The following is a 13,331-nucleotide window of genomic DNA, read 5'->3' on the forward strand; positions in this document are numbered from 1 at the left end:
GTGTTGCACATTGATCTGTTCAGAGCATCAAATCCACTCTAGAGCCGCTGCAGCTGTGTCATAGTCAGTGGTGTATAAAGTAGTTGAAAGCCATACTGGAGTAAAAGTAAAGATATCTTACTTGAAATGTACTCAGGTAAAAGTGGAAATCACCCATTAAAAAACACTTAAGTAAAAGTCTTAAAGTAGCTCAAATTAAATTAACTTAAGTATCAAAAGTAAAAGTACATCAAGTGTTAATTTTGGTGGCTATTTTGGATTTAGTCTTAGTGTTTAGCCGAAAATGTCTTTATAGTCTTACTCTAGTTTTAGTCAACGGAAACTCAAAACATTTAAGTCTTTGATTTTTGCAGAAACATCTTCACTCTTTAAATAATTCATGTAGTTGATCAGATATTGGCAACGGGGTTATACCAAGTGTTAAAATTGTCAACATTTCCCTCCTTTAACACTTTTGCTTGTGTAATATCTTAAATTAAATAATTCAGCCTGGCACTGCTAAAAAGACCAACGCAAACTTTCTTGATGTGACCACTGTGACTGTATTTTGATTCTCTTGATTAACAGAAAAATGCCATGAAAGGGCTGTATTGCACATTTACAACGGTCCTTGAATGTACCTGTAGTGACAGGCGCACTGGACAGACAGTCAGTTCATGGCACTCTGAAATGCATCTGCATCTTTCAACAAGGAGTTGATCAAAACATACTAAATGATGTCTGATTAAATCAAGCTGTAGACTAGGGGTGAGCCCGACTAAGGATTTGCTTAGTCGAATCTGATTCATCAGATTTTGCCCATAGTGGATGAATAGTGGAATGCTTGTTGTTTTTCCTTATTGACCCAAAGTCTGCATGATGGTGACCACATGACAATATTACGCATAACCATTTACAATTAAGAGACTCATAGCTTAAAGTAAAAGGGACAACAGAATATTATAAGTATAAAACTTAGATTTTTTAAATCTATATTACAAAAACAACGAGGTGATGAAGGAGAGAAAACTCAAATAAGACCACCATCCATTAAACATGGAACAACGCTCCACTATAGAGAAAGGAATCAGGAGATATTTAAACAGTGTTCACACAGAGGAGAGCAGCACTGTGGAGGGTAGTTTGTCCAACTTCAGACTAAACATTTGTATAATGTTCAAAATCAAACCTGAACCAGTTAAAGGGTTTTTAAATCTCTTAACAGAACCTTTTAAAACAGTCTTTCATCTCGTCTTTGTCCGCTTGAGTCTTTTCAAATTGTACGTGAGGAAAACCATCGTGTGTACGGGCAGAAGTGCGCTCCTTGCTTTGTTAACTGTAAATCCTGTCTTTGAGAATATCCTCTCTGATGGTGTGGAGGTGGATGGGATGCTGTGGATTGTTTTTGAGGCTTCAGACAGCTTTGGGTATCCCTCCTTGTTCTTTTGGCCCCGTACAGTTTTTGCGTGGTCCGGTAATCCTTGATCTCACAGTCCTCTTCATGAAGCTGCTCCTCATCCTTATCACTATTTTTTAGGATCAACTGAAGTTTTATTTCCTGACATTTTGAGCTGCCATGAACGTAGAAAGATTTAAAGACCAGCTGAGGTACGTCTGCTCCACAGGTCCCGCTAAATGGGAGAGTCCACCTTTAATTACCAGGGGAGATTTAATTACCACTTTAAGGAGATTTAACACTTCAAGAGCTTTTCTCAGAATTACATTAAATAAGTTTATATTTATATCAAAATAGGCTAAAAGAGACACTATTTTTACAGGAAACAGGAAAATAATGTAAAATAATGTAAAATTAGACATTGAGCACCCCCATGGTTTGAATGGAATGATCCACGTTTCATATGCAAATATTCAACTATGAGATTGGCAGTCGACTAAGGCTCGTTAGAACGAATAGTCCAATATTCCACTATTTGGGGTCACCCCTACTGTAGACGCAGAGCTTTTTACGGTAATGGTGGCAAAAACGTCAAACATCAAATATTAAACAGATGTCCCCCGGTTGTGTCTTTGTCACTAACGCACACCGGGGGTAAAAATCCTCAATGAAGATGAGACAGATGCATGGAGGTGAGGAGAGCTGGTTCATAAAGCACACCTGCTGCAGGTAGAGACCAAGCTAACAGTGAGCCCCTCAGATAATAACTCAGCCTGTCACAGGAAGTCATCACGCCATCTTTAAAGACGCACAGCAGGGGGAAACATGGATTCTTAATGTCCGACAGTCCGCCACTAATATTTTCGTCTCGTCATCGTCTCATTAACAAAAACCAAACATACATTCATCAGAGTTTCTATCATCAGTGATGCACTTTAGCTCATCATAGTCTTGTTTTCATCATGAAAAAACGAGTCGTTGACAAACGTTTATCGCCATAATTTCATTAATGAAATGAACACTGCTATAAACAAACAAAACAGATAGAAATTGTTTTTTCTCTCACAAGCTTCATTAAGTTTAATTCTCCCTCAACTCCCTTCTCCTCTTGCTCCCTCCTTCACATCCTGCTCCTTCTCTCCCTCCGTGTCCTCTTGCTCCCTCCCTCCTCCTCCTCTTGCTCCCTCCTTTTCTCCCCCTGCTCCTATGGAGAGAATATTGTGTCTTTAATATGCAATCAAAAATAATGGATTTGAGAACAAAAAACAATTTTGCAAACAAAATTATGATTTGAAAAATATGAAATAATGCTATGAATAAAGGAAATATATTTGTGATTAAAAATGTATAAATCTAAAATTTATAAATCCACTCTTTTCGTTACAAACAAAATTATTATTCTCACGAACCACAGATTCGTTTGCGTTTCCAGTTTTTGCGTTTGCGTTTCTACATAACTGTCATGGGCGGGACCTCCCCTGAGAGATGCAAGAAGCCTCCTGATTGGTCAGTCTCACTCAGAGAGACGGTGTGACAATTTCCGCCCCAACAAGTTGTTGCCGCGAAGGGAGACATATCAACATGGAGAAACAGGTACGTTTTGCGTAACATACCTGTCTCTTTTCTGTCTTATTGGTGCTATTAAGGTTACACTTGTCGTTCGTTCTTCCAGTGTTTTTTTTCCCCTAACCGTTTTAGACGGCGGTATCAGACATTAACACCTAACACGCTGTGTGCTCGTCATAAGTGACTGACTTTATTACCGCCCGGCTTTAGTGACAGTTATCCTAATTTCATAGTTATCGGCCTGTTTAGAAATAAATAAACAAACTTTTTCATTAGATATACTATCAGAACAAATCAGGAGGCGTGTGTGTGGATTGTTGAGGGGTCATTCCTCCTTTAAGTTAAGTAAAAAGAAACTAAAAGCATAAAAGGGGCCATATTTTCACTGATCTTCAACCCTATTTATATAGTGCCAAATCACTCTATGTTCTATTATTAACAAGGACCCAACATCAAGACAGGATCAGATCCAGTCCCATCTTACAGACAGGACTCAGTCTGATCTCATCTTAATCCACCATGAGCAGAGCACTTTGCAGCATTTAGCAAGTTACAGTGGCAAGGACAAACTTCCTTTAACAGGCAGAAACCTCCAGCAGGACCAGACTCATGTTAGACACACATCTGCTGAGACCGTGTTGGAGAGAGAGATAGAGGGAGATGAAGAGAGAGAGAGATGATAGTGGTGAGACGGATAGTAGTAGTTGTAGCAGCTGGAGTCTGGCACGTCCACAGCAGCAGAGATCCAGAGGAACCTACAAGACAAGGGAGCTCAGGGACTCCAGAAAGGTCTATGGTTAGTAACTTTAATGGGACAGGGAGAGTTAAAGTAAGAGACAGGCAGAGAGAGGAGAGAGGTAGGCTCCCAGTTTATCGGTTTTCCTGGCTAAGCCTCTTAGCATAACACAGAGCTGGTCCAAGCCTGATCCAGCTCTAACTATAAGCTTTATCAAAAAGGAAAGTTCGAAGCCTACTCCAGAAAGGTCTATGGTTAGTAACTTTAATGGGACAGGGAGAGTTAAAGTAAGAGACAGGGAGAGAGAGGGGAGAGAGGGCAAGACAGGATCCCAGGGTGTCATTTCCCCCGGCAGTCTAAGCCTATAGCAGCATAACTAAGAGCCGGTCCAAGCCTGATCCAGCTCTAACTATAAGCTTTATCAAAAAGGAAAGTTTGAATCCTACTCTTAAAAGTAGAGAGGGTGTCTGCCTCCCGGACCCTGACTGGTAAAAAGTAAAAAGAAACTAAAAGCATAAAAGGGGCCATATTTTCCCTGATCTTCAACCCTTAGGGTTTGATCATGTTTTATTTATCACTGTCGCTGGTACCAGAAAGCAGCATCAGGAAGCAGTTTACTGAGGTAACTGTTATTATGACTGTTTCTTTTTACTTAACTTAAAGGAGGAATGACCCCTCCACAATCCACACACACGCCTCCTGATTTGTTCTGATAGTATATCTAATGAAAAAGTTTGTTTATTTATTTATAAACAGGCCGATAACTATGAAATTAGGATAACTGTCACTAAAGCCGGGCTGTAATAAAGTCAGTCACTTATGACGAGCACACAGCGTGTTAGGTGTTAATGTCTGATACCGCCGTCTTAAACGGTTAGGGGAAAAAAACACTGGAAGAACGAACGACAAGTGTAACCTTAATAGCACCAATAAGACAGAAAATAGACAGGTATGTTACGCAAAACGTACCTGTTTCTCCATGTTGATATGTCTCCCTTCGCGGCAACAACTTGTTGGGGCGGAAGTTGTCACACCGTCTCTCTGAGTGAGACTGACCAATCAGGAGGCTTCTTGCATCTCTCAGGGGAGGTCCCGCCCATGACAGTTATGTAGAAACGCAAATGCAAAAACTGGAAACGCAAACGAATCTGTGGTTCGTGAGAATAATAATTTTGTTTGTAACAAAAAAAGAGTGGATTTATAAAGATACATTTTTAATCACAAATAGATTTCCTTTATTCATAGCATTATTTCATATTTTTCAAATCATAATTTTGTTTGCAAAATTGTTTTTTGTTCTCAAATCCATTATTTTTGATTGCATATTAAAGACACAATATTCTCTCCATATGCTCCCTCCCTTCCTTCATTAAAGTCCACAAATTTACGGTTCATCTTCAGCAGAAGTTTGTTTTCAAACTTGCAAGAGTTCAGTCGTGCTCTTCGTGGGCTGAAGTCCTGCGATGCAAAATATTCATTCACAGGCTGCAGAGGCAGGTCGAGGTGTGTTCAGCTTCACAAACAGCTTGCAGACAGAAGGGAACGATTTCAGTATTGACAATATGGTCTCCATACTTATTACTGCAGTTAGTTCATTCACTTACCGTAATGTGTTCTTTAGAGGTTTGACAGTGAATTTTGGAACGCCATTATTTCTGAGTTTTTGGGTAAACACAGGAGGCACTTCATCCTGTAGGATGAATCTTTCATCCCGACAAAAGCGAATGGAAATGTTAAAAGATATGGCCACGGGAGTCCGTCTTCTCCTGAAGCACAACTAGCAGGTGGTGGTGTGGCGGTATCTCCACTAGGCCGCTTCCATGAAGCTGTTGAGACTGAGGAATATTCGCAGGTTGTGTGTGGTCTCGCTGAGATGAGTCTCAGCTTGATTTGAGAGTGCCAGATATTCGTGCAAGAACACGCACAGTCCCAATAATCCATACACCATGAGACTATTATATCCACATTTTATTTTGTAACGTGTAACGACGGTGACAATATAAATCTAGTGGAGTAAAAGTGAAAGTTGCAACAAATATAGAAACTCCAGTAAAGTATAGATACTCCCAAAACCTGCTTAAGTACTGTAACAAAGTACTTTACATCGTTCCATCAAACTTAAAGTAAGTAAGTGACAATAAGACACATCTTCTCAGAGTGTGATTTATAGAGTTCAGTAGATTTGGTATGCACATGACTAGATCAATGGAATCCCACAGTACAGTGGTTTCATGAGGAGAACAGGCTCCCCGGGTTGTTATGGATATGATCTGGATTCAGGAGGGCATGTCACTGTTGCCTGGTAACAAAGTAAACTCAACATCATCCCCACCTGTGTCTGCACTACACAAACACACTCACAGATCAAACATGACCTTTACCAAACAGCTGGAAGGAGCCGGCACAGCAGCCGTACAAAGGACAGCTCCTGGATTCAACAGATCTCATAGCTGAGGCTGTGTTTGTTTGGAGTTCTGCTGATTAGAATCAATCAATCAATCAATCAATATTTATATAGCGCCAAATCACTCTATGTTCTATTATTAACAAGGACGCAACATCAAGACAGGATCAGATCCAGTCCCATCTTACAGACAGGACTCAGTCTGATCTCATCTTAATCCACCATGAGCAGAGCACTTTGCAGCATTTAGCAAGTTACAGTGGTAAGGACAAACTTCCTTTAACAGGCAGAAACCTCCAACAGGACCAGACTCATGTTAGACACACATCTGCTGAGACCTACCAGGTTGGAGAGAGGGATAGAGGGAGATGAAGAGAGAGAGATGATAGTGGTGAGATGGATAGTAGTAGTTGTAGCAGCTGGAGTCTGGCACGTCCACAGCAGCAGAGATCCAGAGGAACCTACGAGACAAGGGAGCTCAGGGACTCCAGAAAGGTCTATGGTTAGTAACTTTAATGGGACAGGAAGAGTTAAAGTAAAAGACAGGCAGACAGAGGAGAGAGAGTCTAAGCCTATAGCAGCATAACTGAGAGCTGGTCCAAGCCTGATCCAGCTCTAACTATAAGCCTTATTAAAAAGGAAAGTTTGAAGCCTACTCTTAAAAGTAGAGAGGGTGTCTGCCTCCCAGACCCTGACTGGTAGATGATTCCAAAGGAGATGTGCCTGATAACTGAAGGTTCTACCTCCCATACTACTTTTAGAGACTTTAGGTAGGACCAGCAGGCCTGCATGTTGGGAGCGTAGTGTTCTAGAGGGGTAATAGGGAACTATGAGTTATTTAAGATATGAAGGTGTCTGATCATTAAGAGCTTTGTAGGTCAGAAGAAGGATTTTAAATTCTAGTCTGGGGAGCCAGTGTGGAGAAGCTAACACGGGAGAAATGTGCTCTCTCTTAGCAAGTGTGAAGAAAGTTAATTCAGTAGACATTGCTGATTGTTTTTTTAAATTCAGCCTACAAATTAAATGACTCAACATTTCAACATAAATATGAAAGATGGCAAAACTGTATAGAAAACAGAACAAAGGCAGTTTTATAAAATGAATCCATTCCAGTCTTTATTATACAGTACAGTACATGTGTCTTTCCCATACCTACATGTTACTTATTTAAAATACTTTAGCACCAGTTCATTAGAAAAAGGTCGGGAAAACAGGTTAATAAATGTGATTTAAGGCACTGACACACATTTGTATTTGTTCAAATCTTGAATAATTTAGCGTTATAACTTAAAAGATATTTTATTTTGCAAAATTAACTCAATCCAATAACGACACGTCTTTGTGTTGTATGCAGAAAAACAAGCTGTTTGGAGCAACTAACCATCCCAAGCTGTAACACTTAGTCCACTGGTGACTGTAAAACGTATTTACAAACCAAGAAAGAGCAATACTGACACAGTTTAAGCATTCACTAATAAATCACTGACGAGGAGTCAGCATGGCAATACTGATAGGGCAGATTATTTATACCAATCACACGTTATGGAGCAACATTGATCTGACTTTAAAGTTAAACTTCATGGCATTAAAAAGCTGTTTAAAGAAGGGAGACAGATCGAACCAAAGCTGCAAACACTTCATTAAGTTTCACTGATATGAACGTTACTCAGAGGCAGAGCTGCTAGGACGGTACAGGAATATGTCTGGTACGGTACCATGAACAGTGTTGTTGGACGAATGATGTGACAGGGAGAGGCAGAGACGTAGCCTAGCTTGCTTGCTACTTTCAAACAGTCAATGAGTCATTGCCAGTAACATATTTTCTATTTTGGGACCACAGCTCTGCTGCTACATGGCGTATGTTCCTTTAAAAATTACTCTACTGAACAGCGTTATCAATATCTGTGTGGATACTTGTAACTTTGGAGCTTTAGCCACTCATGGTGTGAAACTAAGGGCGTGTTTTCTTGCATATGAACAGTTTGGTGATCATTTCTTTCAAAAAGAAAGCTGTGGACGTTCCAGACTCCAGCTGATACGGACGTGCTGGGCTCCTGCGGCAACAGCTACTACTGCTCGTCTCATCACTATCACCGCTCCCTCTCTCTCTTATTCTCCTCTATCCCTCTTTCCAGACCCAACTTGGTCGAGGCAGATGTCTGTCTAACATGGGTCTGGTTCTGCTGGAGGTTTCTGCCTGTTAAAGGAAGTTTGTCCTCTCCACTGTAACTAGTTAAATACTGCGAGGTGTAATGCTCATGGTGGATTAAGGTGGGGTCAGACTGAGTCTTATCCTGTCTTGGTGTTGGGTCTCTGTTCATAATTTAACATAGAGTGCTCTAGACCTGCTCTGTTTGTAAAAGCATCCTGAGATAACATTTGTTTTGATTTTGGGCTATGCAAAGATTGATTGATTGATTGATTGATTGATTGATTGATTGATTGATTGATTGATTGATTGATTGATTGATTGGTTGATTGATTGGTTGATTGATTGGTTGATTGATTGATTGATTGATTGATTGATTGATTGATTGATTGATTGATTGATTGAAAAGTCTGCTGCCTTCAGAGCATCCAAGAAGACGCATGTCTGCTTCACCAACATCTCCAGGTCATATCAGAGGCACAATGTCCCAGTCTTCAAAGATGATCATTTAACTAAGGACCCTGAGCTGGTGGTGTTATCTATGAGTGGCAATGTTTTAGATCTGTAGCCACAGGTCGTATATCATGTCCTGGCAAGTTCACATGAGATTTCTATGTCTCCGTTTGCAATCCAACTTTCCTTTTGTCCCTCTGTTTGCTGAAGTTTTCTTCATGTTTTTGAAAGGAAGACAAAGTGGTTCCGTTTGTGGAGGGCCATTTAACAGGGTCTAGATGACCAGTAAGTCTGAGGCTGGGGAGAGTTTTAATTGGTCCATGAGGGACGAAAGGCAAAACGTCTTTCCAAATGGTGTCCACAATGCTCGGGTCATCAGGATGCAGGGAAGCAGCGCTCCAATTTAAGGTTCCAGGGGACAAATAAGAAAAGCAATGTCTTTTCAAAGCAGCGCTGAGCTGCCCGGGCACTGCCACAGCGTGGGCACTTAATAAGCCTCAGCGAACAGAAAGGAAGTGACACATTTAGAGAAAGCAGCGTGAAACAAGCGGCTTTTCAAGAGAGGTGAACAAAGGCGGCAATTATACCACCTCCTTAAAGCTGTTTACTGCTAAGTCTATGCATACCTCAACGGGAGAAGGACCAGAGCCACTTCATTAAAACATGAAAGTACAAATGTAATAGTGACATTTCTTCCTGCCACCTCTCAGAGTGAAGAGGCCTCGGGTGTGAGTGTGAAGGAGTCGTTACAGTGTCCAAAATTTCTGCATACACGTCATGTTTTGACTCCTGGATACCTTTTTGGTGAAGCTAAATGAGATATTCACTTTTAAATGACACTTGACAGCAAAGTAATTTTTGAATTGTAACCTCACCTGAGGCGTGGAGCAACCTCGCCAAAGCTCTAATGTGTGAATAATTTTACTGCATCCAGTTTACTCCCTGAAACAAATAGAATTTTCGGCCTAAATAAACCCGACATGATCACAAATATGAAAAAGTTTGTTAAAGTTGTTTTGAGGGGATTTTTCTAACATGTTTTTTATTTTTTGGCCTGTTTTTTGAGATGCCGGTGCGACACAACACAGAGCTGCAAACACTGCCTCCAGCTTGGAAGCACAAAATGCACAAATGTGGCCATTCATCACTCCCCACACTAACTCATTAACACTCCTCCTACACAAAATCACTATTGGTATTTGAGATTGTGCTCACACCGTCAGTACCCCACGTTCCCATCAATGACAATAAAACAGATAGTTGCTTTGACTGAGTAATTACCAAAAGACTGGTGGAGGAATCAATGTAGTGAGCAGTGACTGACGTGTAATGTTGTGCGTGGGGCTGTGTGGGCTGTGAAAGGTAATGGATGCAAAATAGTGAAGCAGGAGATAAAAGACTGATGCGAACAAGTTCCTGCGAGAAACGCCCGGCTTGAATTTTGGATAATTATTGATGAAGTGATAGAATATCAGACTCCCAAATCTTTACTCCCACAGGCGGGGTTTAGGAGTGGGGAATTACATCCTGCTTGCGATCTCCCTTAACTTACTTTACAGGAAGCATGCAAGTGAAGAGAAAAAAACGGTTTAGCTGCCCTCTTTACCCCTTATTAACTCTGATAAAGTCCCTCCATGCTTACTCCGGATCATCCCAAACTTCATACCAAAAACAAACAACAACAAATCTGACCGGCAGCACATTGCTTCAACCCTCCTTACTGAGGTTATCTTGAAAAGTAAAAAGTTCATGATTCAGACTGACACAACCGAGTTCATAAATACTGCTGGACTTCAAGCTCTGCGTGTCTCTTCTTCCTTAAGTCCCCTTGACGTTTTTGGTGTGGGGTCTTTGTGCCAGACTGGCATAGTAGGCACACTGGCTGGGGTCACACTGGCCAGGAGGACCTGGAGGTCCGGGCTGACCATGGGGGCCAGGGTTTCCTGCCTCTCCCTGAGCTCCGGCTTGTCCTGGGCTCCCGTCTTTACCGTAACCAGGTAGACCAGCTGGGCCTGTGGTGGGAGGAGGAAGAATTAGAAACTCCAAATTGGACAAAGATACCTTTTACAAATGCAATAACTAAGAGAGGTTGTTACCGATTGGTCCAGAGGGTCCTTGCTCTCCTCTGTCCCCGATGCCTGGGTCTCCCTTTTCTCCCTTACCTCCCTTTTCACCTGGAGGAGAAGTGGGTATATTAATGAAAAATGTGAGCTACACCAAAACCAGTTCACTGAAAGAGTCCAAACTGTGTGTCTCATAAACCTGGAGGTGGGCATGGTTCCTAGGTAATCCAAAATAAGTTTAATGATAGTGTAATACTATTTCAGACCGACACAACATCGTTTTCACATCAGCTTTTAATAAGCTGGTCCAAAACGCTGCAGCTCCAGTCCTGACTAGAACTAGGAAGAGAGAGCACATCTCTCCCATGTTAGCTTCTCTACACTGACTCCCCATAAAATCTAGACTAGAATTTAAAATCCTACTTCAGACCTACAAAGCCCTTAATGATCAGACACCTTCATATCTTAAAGAGCTCATTGGGAACACTACACTCCCAACATGCAGGCCTGCTGGTCGTACCTAAAGTCTCTAAAAGTAGTATGGGAGGTAGAACCTTCAGTTATCAGGCCCCTCTCCTTTGGAATCATCTACCAGTCAGGGTCTAGGAGGCAGACACCCTCTCTACTTTTAAGAGTAGGCGTCAAACTTTCCTTTTTGATAAAGCTTATGGTTAGAGCTGGATCAGGCTTGGACCGGCTCTTAGTTATGCTGCTATAGGCTTAGACTGCCGGGGGAACTGACACCCTGGGATCCTGTCTTGCCCTCTCTCCCCTCTCTCTCCCTGTCTATTACTTTAACTCTTCCTGTCCCATTAAAGTTACTAACCATAGACCTTTCTGGAGTTCCTGAGCTCCCTTGTCTCGTAGGTTCCTCTGGATCTGTTACTTTGTTAACATAAGGTGGTCTAGACCTGGTCTCTTTGTAAAGAGTCTTCAGATAACATTTATTGTGATTTGGTGCTGCATAAATAAAGATTGATTGATTGATTGATTGATTGATTGATTGATTGACTGATTGACTGATTGATTGATTGATTGATTGATTGATTGATTGATTGATTGATTGATTGATTGATTACAATTGTTGTTCAGCATAAAAGGTTATCCACATTATCAGACAGGTGTTTAAGTGTCTGAGGTTTTCCAGTTCGACTACCTTTAGGGCCCAAGGGTCCTCTTGGTCCTTCTCCTCCACCTTGTCCAGGCATACCAGGCTCTCCAGGAGGGCCAGGGCGTCCACTGTTGCCGTCTTTACCAGGAGGCCCTGGAGGTCCTGGGCGACCCGCTGTGCTCTTCACGTGAGCCGGCTGGAACTGGGCCATGAGGTAAGCCATTTTGGCTGCAAACAAAGAACAGGTTAGTCAAACCTCATAGAAGCACATTAATCTTATGAAATGAGGTCCTCCTGATCTGTGATCCACACGCAGGGTGAGACTCACCATCTAACTGTTTAGCCAGCTCCTCCTGGATGAGCCGTCTCATCTGCTCCAGTGATACTGACTCTCCCTGAAACCAGACGTTAATGATCAATTCAATAATCTAAATCTTATTCAGCTGCTCAGCATCGTTCAAAAGGCAAGGTTTAGATCAAAGTGACACCACTCACCCTTTGTCCTGGCATCCCAGGGTTTCCTGATTGTCCTTGGGGCCCTGGGGCTCCTAATTCTCCTGGTGGTCCTGACATACCCATCATACCTGTGTGGCCCTTTCTGCCTGGAGTTCCAGGGTTACCAGGCATCCCTGGCTCTCCTGAATGTCCTTTATCTCCCTTCGTACCGTGATCTCCCTGGATAAAAGTGACAGGTTCTTAGGAGTTGATTGTAAGTGTTCGAGTTTTGAAGGACTTTTGACATTATCGGAGGATTATTGAAAAGTTGGGGAGAGGCATGTGTGATGAAGAGCAGAATATATATTCCCTTTGTGGGCACTTGTATGTCAGTATCCTGTATTTGTATCTTGAATAAATACGGTGAGATTATTTAAATCATTCATTTAAGCCGTGATCAAAAACACGAACCAAACGTGTTTCTGCCATTGTCCTGCAGCGAAAAAATAAAAGAGACTAATGGATTCCAAGGCAAGCAGTGATTGGCTGAGGAGACAAGCTGCCATTGTCCGCCATTGTTGTTGCTGTCCGGGAAAGTTTGCGCTCGTTCGTAGGTCGAACCAGCACGAGCACCAGCCCGGAAATACAACCCTGTTCGCGTTGGTTGAAAAGAGGTAATTGGTTGGCATATGGTGCTTACAATACTCTATTTGTGTCTTGCATAATAAGGACTCTTCGGCCCATGCACTGTGGGAGCTTGATTTAGCTACAAAACCTTCTGAACACAATCAAAAGATGCATTTCGACCAAGAGTCTTTTAGCCCCCAGAACTACTTTCCCCTGAACTAAAAGGTTCCTGTGCCCCCATTGTTGTCTGTGTTTCGACCGCGGGCTGAAGTCCCGGGTAGATTGTGCAAATCAGGCCAGTGACATATGGAGAAAAAAAAAGTAAATGCACTACACCACCAGACCAGTAGAGGGCAGTAAAACAAAGACGAATGCCATTCATCACAGATGACACCATAGAAGCAGACGGACA

At 41.9% G+C, this 13,331-nt stretch overlaps 1 protein-coding gene across 1 annotated transcript in view; it reads right to left on the bottom strand.

The window, feature by feature from the left end:
* Positions 1 to 7,170: 7,170 nt before the first annotated feature.
* col22a1 (collagen, type XXII, alpha 1) overlaps positions 7,171 to 13,331 on the bottom strand; it is a 108,603-nt gene continuing 102,442 nt past the window's right edge. Inside the window, exons 61-65 of the mRNA XM_034705596.1 lie at positions 12,353 to 12,532; positions 12,186 to 12,252; positions 11,903 to 12,085; positions 10,780 to 10,857; positions 7,171 to 10,695 (exon numbers count right to left, since the gene is read on the bottom strand). Of these exons, the coding sequence (XP_034561487.1) occupies positions 10,502 to 10,695; positions 10,780 to 10,857; positions 11,903 to 12,085; positions 12,186 to 12,252; positions 12,353 to 12,532 (702 nt within the window). The 3' untranslated portion in view covers positions 7,171 to 10,501. The remainder of the gene's footprint in view (positions 10,696 to 10,779; positions 10,858 to 11,902; positions 12,086 to 12,185; positions 12,253 to 12,352; positions 12,533 to 13,331) is intronic.

Source organism: Notolabrus celidotus, chromosome 16 (genome assembly GCF_009762535.1).
Source record: "Notolabrus celidotus isolate fNotCel1 chromosome 16, fNotCel1.pri, whole genome shotgun sequence".
Classification (NCBI taxonomy): Eukaryota; Metazoa; Chordata; class Actinopteri; order Labriformes; family Labridae; genus Notolabrus; species Notolabrus celidotus.